At 35.4% G+C, this 13,466-nt stretch overlaps 1 protein-coding gene across 11 annotated transcripts in view; it reads left to right on the top strand.

Annotated features, from left to right (window-relative positions):
• LOC139748310 (zinc finger-containing ubiquitin peptidase 1-like) overlaps positions 1-13,466 on the top strand; it is a 48,623-nt gene that overhangs the window by 18,916 nt on the left and 16,241 nt on the right. For 10 of the 11 annotated variants that reach the window (XR_011712629.1, XM_071661327.1, XM_071661325.1 and 7 more), the window contains exons 5-6: positions 363-531; positions 1,247-1,282. Coding sequence is in view for 10 of the 11 variants with exons in the window: in XM_071661327.1 (XP_071517428.1) it covers positions 363-531; positions 1,247-1,282 (205 nt within the window). In the remaining variant the exon portion in view is untranslated. The remainder of the gene's footprint in view (positions 1-362; positions 532-1,246; positions 1,283-13,466) is intronic. The other variant, XM_071661322.1, reaches the window with a different exon arrangement.

The following is a 13,466-nucleotide window of genomic DNA, read 5'->3' as shown; positions in this document are numbered from 1 at the left end:
TTAAAGAAAAATTTTCTGTGATCACATTTTTTTCAGATTCAGGAACTTCCCAGGTAGTAGGATAGAAATAACTGAAATTCAAAATTGCCTATTATGATTTTATTAGACATTTTTACATTTAAATGCACCTTTAATGAAGAGCATGATACTGGGATAATACTCTACCATCACAAAGCATTAAACTATAGTTCAGTCCAAGGGCTCTGAAGAGTTGGCATTTTACTCTCTATGATATGTGCAGAGCTAGTCAAGGCCTTTCATAAATCAAATTTTACCTGAAAGGTTGCCATTTCCTGATAGTGGAAGATGGCATAAGTATTCCATATTGAGGACCTCAAGTTAACAAATTTTTTCTTCCATAGGCTCAGTATGGCATGGATAATGAAGGAAACTTTTCACAACAGTCTCTCAGTAATATGCAGAGAGCAGTTTATGCTGGGGAGATGACAGTAGCAGACTATTATGAGAGACAAATTGAACTTAAAGTTGCAGAGAAGAATGGTGTAGATGATGGTCGTTCATGCACAAAAGGTAAATGGTACTACAGCTATTTTATCAGTTTCGTTTGAATCATTAGTAGAATAGAACATCCCTCTCTAGTAGAGGCATCAATCACATTTTAATCTCTTGTTTTATTTTGTTTTTGACCATCAGTGTGTGATACACTTTTTCCTATTTTTCTGTAGAATGGGCTGATCAGAATGTCTTCCATATGTTTGGTCAATGTACATCTTACATTCTTCCATACCTGCTACCCTCTTGCATTCAAGCCAGCTATTTTTCACGTCAACTCTGGTCTCCTCTAACCTCCACTAACATTTTTCAGACACATATATACGTGCTTTTTTTTCCATCATTCCAGTTGCCCATTTCTCTTCAACACATTATCATATTTACTTAGTAAGATCATATTAGAGTTTTGCATCAGAATTTTTATGCTCAAATTAAGGTGTTTAGTTTTTGTACTTTAGCACATTCCAGTTGTCCTTACCACCTCAGCACATTTAGTTTTTATTTGATAAAATCAGGTTAAGGTTTACATTCAAGTTTTGTATTTGGGTTAAGGTGTCAAAACATGCCCAAGTTGTATACTACAGTAATGGGACATATTACACTCACCAAACTTGCTGTCACTGATAATCAAGCCCTTTCAAGAAGTCTGTAGAAATGTAGGTCAGCTTAAGGTTTACTTCCAAGTTTGCACTATAGTAATGGGACATTGTACACTCATCAAACTTACTTTCAGTGACAATCACGCCACTTCAAGAGATCTCACCCAAAGGTAGGTCACTGCAACCTACATATTTGGGGAAATTTAGGTAAGGTTGAGTTTCGTGTCCATATTTTGTTCTTGGGTTAATGATTGTGTCCAAGTTTTGTACTTTAGTAATGGGACATTCTGCACATTTCATTGCTTTCAATGATAATCATGCTACCTCAGGAAGTCTAATGCAAAGGTAGGTCATCTCAACCTTCAATTTGTGAAATATGGGTCAGGTTTAGGTTTACATCCTGATTTTAGCTCATTTGTATGAAGTAGATATATAGATACTGCATCACCCAAATTATTTGTATCAGCTTCTTTGCCATACCAAAATTATAGTGTATGTTCAGGTCATATGACCTCACTTCATAAAGGTAAGCTATATGATTCACAGATTACCTGTTTTATTATCAGCAGCTGCGAAATGTTTTTCTAAATATATTTTGACTTACATATACTTGTCTCCATAATTTCTCGCCAGAATGGTTTGTTTTGAATCAGCCAGCGTCTTTTATCAGTACCACATTTTACAGCCATATTCTAGGATTGGGTGCAATACCATGTGAAATAGTATTATTTGCTTTTGCACACTGACACTTTTACCTTTCATTACTTGTTATCAGCTATTTGCCTACCCTTCAGCACCCTGTCATGCAGTTTCATGGTTCATTTCACCAGTGCATCTACATATGCTACTTTGAAACTTTTAGAGACTTGCCTTAGTTGTTCCTGATGCAGACTCAAATGAAAGATATAAAATTATGTATAGTAAACCCAAATAGTTTAGCATAGTTACTTTCATAGCTGCTACACATAGCTAGTTTCTTCAGCTAATGGAGTAAGGGGGGCTATATTCATAAAGTAATGAAAGATCAGCCAATTTCACAATTACATCCCCATAAAAGAAGCAGTAACACAGCATATAAGGTACATTCTGTGCAAAAACATTAAATAAGCATGGTATAAAGCTTACCTAAATAAGAGGAAGAACTCAACCTTTTGCTAGTAGTAGAATGAGATTGTAACTTAGTAAAGTAGTCCAGGTGCTAGCACACGTGAGGCCAGGCACATTTCATATAGCCTTTTAATGTTTGAACAATATGGTGCTATAATATTAAGAAGATAGTACCTTTTGTTGCTAATGTATATTACCTAGAACTTTACATATTTTGGCAATATTCTTCTTTCTTAGGCTTACTATTTCTGTTGTCATGGGTAAAGAACGTGAAAGTGGTAGTTTTGGTTGCATTTAGAATGGCTGTAAAAGGTTTTACACAAAATTGAAATCTGCAGAACTCAGGGGGTTTACTGTAGTCGGGTGTGAGGTGGAGAGGAACTTTGTAAGAGATGGGTGTGGGAGTATTTGTGTGGATAGTGAAGTGGGAGAATAGGTAAGCAAACTGTATCATTTGTGAAGAAGTCAAGATGGGCTGTAAGTTAAGAAACAAATGTTTTGATATAAGGATGTGAATATGGAAAATTTGATCAAAATGTTAAAGGTATGAATGAGAAAAATCAACTTTTTAACTAAACAAAAAATGTGGATCAGGTGTATATGTGTGAAGTGAAAGTGTGTGGAAACATTAAGGAGAAAAAAAAGAAAATGAGAGGCAGTAGCATTGTTATAGAATATGAAGTAGTTGTTTCTTAGATAATTAATGTGAATTATAGGTAATGGTACTGTAGGTGGAGAAGAATTATGCTGTGAGAGTAAGATAATATATTGGAAAGTTAAGTATATTAGAATGACACCATTTACAAACAGAGAAATAAAAAAATTTGACAGTTTTATTTGGCAGAGGGGAAGAAGAAATAGCATAAGGCAGTTTTTGGAAACTGGGGGTGTTAATCAGAGAAATAGAGTTAGGTAGATATTGTTATAAATGTGCTTCTCCTGAACCTTTTTCTTGACAAATTCATTCACAAGTATGTGTAGCTTGATGAATTTAGAAAGCATGTGACCTTGTATGATAATCAGCATGGCTGGATTGAAGTTACATGCCAGCTAGATAGTAAGTGAATTGAAGTTTTGAATAGAATCACAAATAAAATGTTGGTCACAACAGAATAGGCATGTTCTTGGAACAGCACATGGTTGTACAGGATATATGTGCAAGATGAAGAGGAAGAAATGAATTATGGAAAATGGAATTGACGAGAATAAAGATAAGGGGGCCCCCCGATAAGGGAGTTTGTTGGGGTAAATGAGATAAGAAATTTAAGAATGTTATGGGAAAAGTAAGTTAAGACTGTAGAATGAGGAAACAAAATGAGAAAAGCATCCACAAAAGAATTTCATAAAAGATAAGGTAGGGTACATGAATGGGTGATATAAGAACTACTTTAAGAATTCAGAAATGTGGACTAGAATATGGAAACATTGAATTTCTTAGAATGAAACAGGTACTAAGAGAGATTCTGAAAGAAGTGAAAAAAATTTGTGCCTAGTTGTTTCCTTGTTGTATTTGTGAAAGTAAGTAGTGAGGGGTAACAAGCCAAGAGAAAGTTTGGATGTAGTAGTAATGCCACTGTATACAGTAATAGTTGAAAGAAATTGATGTATTAACTGTTAACTTTTTTCATCCAGGTAGGGTGGCTGAAGAAAATAACAACTAGTTGGGTGAAAATGATCAGGGAGAGTATCAGCTTTTTATGTGAATTGGGTTTTGAGTATACGACACTTGGATTAAAAAGTTTTACAAAGAGGAGTGGGGTGAATGTGTAACATTAGGATCTCAAAAAGATTTAACCCACTAACTGCCAGTGTGCTGTGTACAGCATGGGATAACTCTGGCAGTTGACTACAAGTGTACAGTCTGTGGCATTTAGAAATCCTGGGCAAAGTAAACAGCATTGTAATGAGTTAGGAACTGTTGGCAGGCATCTTTTGCCTGTATTTTTTCAACTCGTATGATCAGTAACCATCAGTGTTGTGGGGGTTAGTTCAACAATTTTGCACTGCCCAGGCAGGAAAGAAAATGTACCTGTATATAGGTACTACATATAGATTATATAGATGTATAATGGAATGTATATTATTAGGAATTACAACATGATTGCATAGTGAGGTGTGTACATACTGTTAGGTGGTGCCTCACGTGCCTGGCACATAATGCTATATCGATATATTTTTAATTATTATCATCATTATTAATATTATTGTTATCATTATTATTATACTTGATCATTGAGGTAACGCTAGGAAACAGATGAAGAATGGCCCATCCACTCGTACACACACACTTTATCACTGTTTCCCGTATCAGCGAGGTAGCGCCAGGAAACAGACGAAGAATGTCCCATCCACTGATATACACACACATATATATACATAATTCCCATACACGCACATATACATACATATCAACATATACATACATATGCATACACATACACAGACATAGACATATATACACATTTACATATTCATACTTGCTTGCCTTCATCCATTTCTGTTGCTACCTTGCCACAGGAAATGATATTGCTACCCCCCTGCTTCAGCGAGGTAGTGCCAGAAAAAGGGACAAAAGAGACCACATTCATTCACACTCAGTCTTTAGTTGTCATGTATGATGCACCAAAACCACTGCTTCCTGTGCACAGCCAGGCCCTACAGACCTCTTAATGGTTACTCCAGACATTTCACATACCCTTTTTTTTTTTCAGGAAAAAGAGCTCTTTTGAATGGTAAGACAAATGTATTCATATTTGAAATTCATTGAACATTGTCACACTGATGGCAGACTAAGTATCTAGAGTAGATGCAGTCATTGCCATAAAATGGAGTTAATGGGGGAGTTTAGAATATCTTAGAATCTGTGATGTTTAAGGAAAGCCATAGTAAAAGCAGCAAAGGGCCTCTGTAAAGGGAGCATAGTGTACATAAGGAAGTACAAGTGGTCTGAGTAAGCTGTTAAACATTTGGGTAAGGTGATGATAGATTATGTTATGATGACTGCTCAGTATATAAGCTGATGTGGCATTGAGCAAAATAATGGCCAGTGACATTATCGAATGCTTGATGGAATGTGAAATGTGATATGTTGTATTCAGATAATGTAGCAGTATAAGCTGATTGTACAAAGTTGTGAACAATGCTAGGGAAATTTTATAAACTGACAAGAAAGTGAAAAAGTATACATATAATGAAACAGATGGGTGTGCTTGGAAAGGGTAGTCATAATATGCAATACATTTGGGAGGACAGGTGATGCTATTATATGGTGAAATTTTGGGCATAGCTTTCAGTATGTAGGAATGTCAGCAGAAATATTAAAGACTTGTAAAAGGGGCAAGTTGCTGGAGCTTTCAAAGAGAGTTGAAAAGGAAAATGTGAACAATCATGTTTGGCAAACCATTTTAGGAGTGTTGTAAATCACACCAATGTATGCTTGTGAGACATGGATTAGTAACGATAGAATGGTTAGTAAAATGCAGACATTGGACATGTTTCCACTAAGAAGTATGTGACATCCATGAAATGGATAGGGTGACAAATTTCAAAATAAGAGGGAGATATAGTGCTCATTACAACATTTGGTAGGGTCTTAACTCTCAGTGCAGCAGAATGCCAGTGAGGTAAGGAGAAAAAGAAAGAATGAATGAGGGGAACTTGACATTTTTAAGTGCAATGAATGGGACTAGATACCAAGGAAGGCAGAAAATATAGTGGTCAAGTTAGAGTTAGGGTACTATGTCTCAGATTTTTTTCTTTTTCAAATAGAACATCTGTGGGGGCATGGTTTAAAATCATGTGTGGATAATGTTTTTATGAAATATCAATAGGAGTGGTTTTCCAACAGAATGATACATTAAAATGTCTAAAGATAGTGATGTATGGTGGAGATGTTATGCAAGGCACTTTTGCAGAAGATATGTATGCCTTTGATTAGTTTATTGGTTTGATGATAGTTTTTAAGAAAATATTACAATGTGAACTTTAAGAGTCAAAGAGGATGTGAATGGAGGGAAGTCCATCAAGTGTTGTACTGTAAAGTAAGATTACCCTTGACATCATACAGTGATGAGATTGTAGATGATAATGTAAAGGCAAGATGTGGAAAGTTTAGGAACAGGATGTGAATGGAGGGAAGTCCATCAAGTGTTGCACCATTAAAGTAAGATTGCCCTTGACATCATACAAGGATAAGATTGTAGATGATAATGTAAAGGCAAGAAGTGGAAAGTTTAGGAACAGGATTTGAGGTGGAAACTAAAAAGAAATGAAGGACTTTAGATTAAATGATTGCTTTAAAGCATGTAGATTTTTTGAATAAAGGAAAGATGTAGCTTGATGTAATGAGAATGTGAAAAGTGCTCAAGAAAAAGGTTGATGTACTTGAGTTGTAGCTGCAGAGATAGGGGTAAGTGAAAAGGGAGGAGGGAGCAGACAGAGATATGCAGGTACCTACGTACAATTAATAAGAATTATTGAAGAAGGGGATCCATATAATAAAAGGTAGAAAGATAAGTATACCAGTGGTGAAGAATTGTAGAAATAAAGTTATGTGGAGAGTTTGGAGTGAAACAATATATGCAGTTAATTAAGATTAGAGGACTTTATTTCTGAGTGAAACAGCTCAAACAAATGAAAGAGAGTATTATATTGAAAAAGAATGTAATTAATGATATTGAATCTATTTCATTAGAATCAGTGAATGTCAGAGATAATGGTAAGAATGTTTTAGTGTGAAAGAATATAGTAGAAATTGGATTTGTTTCTGAAGATTTTTTCATTTCTATAAGAAGAAATAGAGAGAGAGGAAGAAATCTTAAAATACAGGAATGATAATTTAATGAGACAGTAGGAGTAAGCTCGATATCTTGGAAAATGCTGAATGAAGATTTTTTTTTTTTTTTTTTTTTTTTTTTTTCATGTCACAGCTTAAGGAAGAATCACAAAGATCATGATCCATGCAATAATTGTACTTCTTTTTTCACAAAAGAAAGTACCATAAATGAGGGTAAAGAATGTAATGGAATCTGTCTTCCAGAAGTAATTTCTTGGTAGTTTGTATGATAGCATAACAGTAGAATGGTTGAAGATCATAACCAAATGCTACATTTTACAATAAGGGATGAATTCTAAAGAATATATATTAGTGAATTCAAAGGCCTAACAACTGCCAGTAAAAGTAACTGTAGTAAGTAGGAAGTGCTATGAATTAGGGTAAAGAATGTAATGGAATTTATCTACCAGAAGTAGTTGTGTGGCAAATGCTACATTTTACAATAAGGGGTGATTTCTGAAGAATGTATGTCAATGACTTTAAAGACCTAACAACTGCTAGCAAAAGCAACTGTAGTAAAAGTTTTATCTAAAAGAGAGAAAAGTCCTGCATGATTTTTGGAGAAATGAGAAAAGATCTTTAGTTCCTTATTAAAGGTAATATCTCCTTGATAGGGTTGATTCGCATGTAGATGGGGATGGAATGATAGATTAATAAATTGACATGAATTCACCATGAAAGTTACAGATAAGTATAAAAGGAAGTATAAAAGAGTAATAAACCCTCAGCTTGCAGAAAAGTGTGAAATTGAATGAAAGCAAAATGAGTTCAGGAATATGGTTGATAAGGTTGTTAATTATGGGATGGAACATTTGGTTGTAATGGTAGATGTGTGACTGAATTACCAGACAAAATGGAGAAGGTTAAGGAGATTTGTTGATATGCTAAAGAAGAAATTTTAGGGTTATTGATGTGAATAGAACAGCAGTACAGAGAAATGCAGTGTGCTTTTAAGCGTAACAGAAAGATATGGATTTTGGAGAGTATTTTGGTGAATAAGCCAAGGATGTACTGGTAGGGAAATTGCTGGTATAAAGTGTATCTAAGGGAAAGTGGATTATGAAGAGTAGTTTAAGTTGTTGTGACTTATGGAAGGAAGGGATGTAGTGTGGTTAAAAATGAAAGTTACCGAGATGAGACGTTTGGCAGTGTGTCTAACTAGAGAACAAAGGTATGATGAGGGCACATTGATGGAGTATGTAGGCTGAAGCACAAATGCAAAGAAACATGTGAGAATTGAAAAAGTCATATGGAGGAGATGCTGCATGAGAAATCTTGTTATAAAGTGGGAATTTGCATAGTAAATATCTGTGATATATAAGAGAGCATATAAGCTTCTGCATATATTTTCTCTTATGATCATATAATCAAGTATTAAGTCTGACCCCTTTCTCAAACACAACCACCTTGTATTTATTTGCATTCTCACTGAAGTTTGTCCCATTGCATATTGCTTAAGATTCTTTTAGGAGAGCATTTTTAGCTTTTGTTCCCTTCCATCGGCCTTGATGCTGCTTTTCAAGTAATGCTAACAGCCATTATCTTACATAACATTAGCAGCGTGCATGTTCATGCCTGCAACTTAAAATCTTGACCCTTTCTTGTTACTTTCCTTTCACATGTATTACTTCCTATGTTCAACAGTGTATGTTTTTCAGATTCTTCTAAAGAGTATCAGTTTCTTCTGAAATGGCTCCTTAGTTATTGCATTGATTTGTTTGTTTGGAATTCTTTTCTTGGTATAAATTTCATAAACAGTGTGAAAGCCCTAAATAAACATGTTACTTCTACCAAGTAGCATCTCCTCCATTACTTGGTCCATTTAGGAACTTCAGTACAGTGTGTGTATATGTCTGTATTGCTTTATTCATCTTTATTTTAGTTTCTTTTTCATTCATATAAGATTCAAGCTCATCTGCCATTTTGACAGACAGTTAGCAATACATCACTTGCCTCCATGGTATATAGTGAATTATTGTGATATTTGCTTTGCCTCAGAATCATTTATTTTTGATACCTTTATAAGATGTATAAGTTGACCTGAATATGATTGGAATGATTCAGGCTGATTGGAATTGACTGCAATAAGAGTTTGATGCAGTGATTTAATTTATGAAAGAGGTGATATGCATGGGAAAATGTGACTATACCAAAAAGCAAGAAGAAATCTGGTTCTTGAGTAATATCTGTATGTAGTGGTTTGCTCCAGAATGTTAAGGGTTTAAAGTACACTTAGAGCCATAAGATAAGGGAGAAAATTATGCAAAATTTTGATACAAGATAAAGATTGATAAGAAGATTTTGGATCCAAATACAGTGCTGGAAGTGAGTAATGGGTAAATTGTGATTGTTAGAAAATAGAATGTTGAAAAAAAATGGAATTGTGGATAATCTATAAAATTTTGGCACTGGTTGGAATGGCATCCTGTAGCTTAAAATACCCCACTTTAATCAGTGGGACGGCCTAAAGATCTGCAGTTATTTGTAGTTGCTAAACAGAATATATGTTGGACAGCCAGAGCAAAAATGAATCTCAGAAAATGTCTGGTCTCTGTCTAGTCAACAGGTAGAGTGAGATTACCTTTGGCATGATGCATGCATCAGCAGGAAAAGCAAAATGCAATAGGGCTATCAGAAACCAGGAGGAAGACAGAAGGTAGGATGTTTTTAGTACTGTAGTAGTAACTGTATTGTAATTTGTCTTTTATAAGATTTAGAAAAAGAAAAGGATATGTGACAAGAATTAAGAATATTTGTTTATTTGCATAAAGTGAATACATGGTTTAGAAAAGAAAAGAAAATCAAGCTGAATGAATTAGGTTGTGCAAAAAAAAAAGATGTGTATATATATATATATAGAAAATCTGCAGGCTGATGTTAATCAGATGATCCAGCAAATGGTAGTAAATGAGGAAATGATAGGAAAGTTTACATGAATATGTGATGAAACTAATACAGATCCAGAAAGTGAAATGAGATAGATGAATAGAAAGTCAGTGAGGAGGGAGGATTAGTTTCATTTAGAAAGGGATGGTGTTTAAGGTAATTTTCGAGGTGTGGTCATGTTTTGGAATATGATTAGGAAGATGCAAATTAATTAATTAATCATATGATATCAAAAATAGCTAGAAGGAATATTTTGAAGATAATGTCTTATTTTGTTACAAATGGAACTGAAATAGAATTTACCACATCTTAAGACAAGGAAAAAAGAAGTTTTTAAGTATGTGAGAGGCTTGTAGTGAAAGATACAGATATTGAAATCATTTATGTGTAATATGTAATAGAATTTTAGATTGACCAGTCTCATTTTGTATGTTTGAGAGCTTTTAAGAAAATTTTTAAAGCAACTAGATGAACACTGTTGTGATTTTGTAGTATTTGGAGAAGTATGAACACACTGACTGTAGAAGGTGCTGAAATTGAAAGGAGTATTAGCTTACTGACTGTATTAGTTAATAAGTGTAGTATGGTGGCAATAAAAGTATTAATTATGGGGATCAAATCATATTGGCATTTTATGATTGGAAGCTAGTGAATTCGTTTATTTGTGAAATAGTGAGACAGTGAAAAGAAAAGTTGTGAAGTGATTTAAGAGTATCAGTTTAGAAGGAAACTTCTGGAGGCAGTGAATTGTGAGAACCTGTTTCAGAAATAGATTAAAGGTAAGAGGTGTATGATATTGCAGTGATGTATCTTTTCACCTACAGCTGAAAGGTGGAGTAACAGATTAGAATAAACAATACACCTGTTTTGGGTATCAGTCTCCTTAATGGATCCCCAATATCACCCAGTAGAATGTCTCACTTCCTACCAGTATACAGATTTTCGTAGGATTCCTACTCTGTTCACCTCCACCTTAAAATATAACCTTTAGTAGACACCCTGCCCTCCCATACTGTATATGCCAAACCTTCATGAACATTTTTCTAGCAGCACCATTAACCACAGCTTTCAGTATACAGTATCCATGACTCTTTTTTTTTTTCCTATAGTGACTTGTCATTCTTGCATTCATTATGTATGATTTGTAGATCAGATATCATTGCATTGACATCTCTTCACGTCACTTCTCAATGCTTTGTCCAAGCTTATTTGTATTCTATTGCAGTCTGCCATCACTCGCCAGCATTGGTGTAAATTACTGTACTTTCAACAAAAGTGATTGCAATATCTTATGAAGAATGTTTCTTTACCTTGGCTGGACTGCTGCACATATTAGGTTGGGTTTGAAATAATGGGGCATGCTGTAGGTTACAGCATCCTAGACTTAGGAGATAGGAGGAAATCAGGAGTCAGCAAGGTGGGTATTTTGTTGATGAAGACATTGCTACTGTTAGAAGGGACCTGCAACGTGTGAGAGCTGTGTTGAAGGAGTGGAAGGCTTTGATAAATGAACAAGGAATGGTTTAACAGAACATATAGTGATTTGATGGCAAGGGCTTGAAACAGAACCAGAAGCCAAGTTGCTGTTGGCTAGAAAGTTGTGACCAAGAGCTTGAGAAAAATCAGGGAAGAACTGTAGGTCTTGGATAATAGTTTCAGTGAGCAAGTCATGTTTATAAGAAGACATATTTTGTTTAAGATTGATGACCAACTGAAATTATTAAAGGGCAATAAAGAGCATCTGGAAATTGTAAAGGGCATCCTTGTATATTTTCATTGTTGTAATCAAGCCAAATGGCAGTAAGAGAGGATGAGTGAGATTGCAGGAAAGACAGTGGTAAAAGTTTCTGAAGGCATTTTCCTTACATTTGTCTTTTTATGAATCAAAGGGAGGAACCGTTAAATTCTCAGCAAGATAGGCATCCATAAAGATTCTCCCTATTAATATGTGGATGGATTTCAATTCTGATAACAAGAACCCATATTTCAGAAGGGGCTTCAGGCATTAATTTGCTATCAGCATATGATTCACCTCAGTTTAAGCACTCCAAATAACTGGTGCACATCATTATCACCTCTGAAGGGAATTATGCCTACCTTTCATTAAAGGGATTTGTAAAAAGTTACCCTGGACAGGTTTAGCTGTTTTCTGCTACATCAGAAGGGGTGAAAAGCAGAGGATAAAGTGCTGCATGTAGATTGAGTTCACTTGTTTTCAAGGTAATAGAAGTAATGTATACATTCACAAGATAGAAGTAGATCCTAAATTAAATAGATTATTCACTCTTGCCATTTTCTTTGTTTAGCTTAAAAATCTATGAGAAATAAAACTATCATAATAGATGAAATAAACACGTAAATGTAAAAGTTGCCAGAAGATCTTTAAGTGTATTTTGTTGGCAATCACTCAGACATTTGCCAGGGACACACTGGTGTTTTGTCGGTGGAGCAGGAGCTTATGATCGGCATTGTTGCCTCAACCATTGGCTTTAACTGTAGATTGTAGAATGCCAGACTGACCTCACGAGCAACAACAATGATGGATGGAATATCATAACCAAGAATGTTAATGTTGAAAAATGGGAGAAGAGCGAAGCTCCATTTCTGTCTCACTTGTGCTCTCCAAAATGGATGTTAAGATAAGGTTATAAGACACTGGAGAAGGCTGTACATCATAAGGTACTTAAGTAGGTCACTGCTACACTTGTTTTTAGAATGTGTTCTGTATCAAGTAGCCCTTAGTGGAATGGCTGTCCTTTTTTCTGAGGAAGCCTTAAACACCTTGTTCATAAGAAATACAGCAGTTGTATGAGCCAAAGGTACAAAGAGGCCCATTAACATTACTGGCTCAACTATGCAGCATGCTTTGGCCCACCATCCTTGTGAGACTAAACTGGGCTAGCCAGCACTGCCAGTTAATCCTGGGGAGACCCATATATATATATAAATTCCAGCCTCAGCCTGGAAAGGCTTGTTTGACAGGGGGCTGTTACCATTGTTACAAAATTTGACATGGCTGGTGGTAAAATGTGTGTATCACCATATTCTTGGTGTAGCTAGTGGTGACATTAACTTTTCAATGGTCAAATTGTGGAGGCTGCTGGAGGTGTCCTTTGGAGTGGTTAAATTAGTTGAGAATGTACCTGAGGGTGATATAGTTCGGAGAAATGGTTTCATTACTGAAACCAGTGGCAGAATCACTGATGTACTTCCACTTCATAGGGCATCATTGATAAACACAAAGCAGCAGAGGTCCCATCTTTGTGTGCTGAAGATTGATGCAGGTGAGGGTTTAAAAGATGAGATGGTCCTTGAAAAGGTACAGATTGCTGTTGCTCACTAAAGATGTATAATGTACATGGGTCATAATGAGGAGGCCAAAAACTTTGTTATTGCTTACAAAGATAAAAGCCACAGAGTTCTTGCCTTTTTGTAGGATGTGACATAAGTCAAAGAAGCTGATAGGGTTGTGATTGGTGGAGGTCTTCATAATACTACTGTTGGTCTTTTGTCTCTATGATGTTGCG

This window comes from Panulirus ornatus, chromosome 73, assembly GCF_036320965.1.
Source record: "Panulirus ornatus isolate Po-2019 chromosome 73, ASM3632096v1, whole genome shotgun sequence".
NCBI classification, from domain to species: domain Eukaryota; kingdom Metazoa; phylum Arthropoda; class Malacostraca; order Decapoda; family Palinuridae; genus Panulirus; species Panulirus ornatus.
The sequence above is the reverse complement of the archived record's forward strand: the minus strand, read 5'-3'. Positions and strand labels throughout refer to the sequence as shown.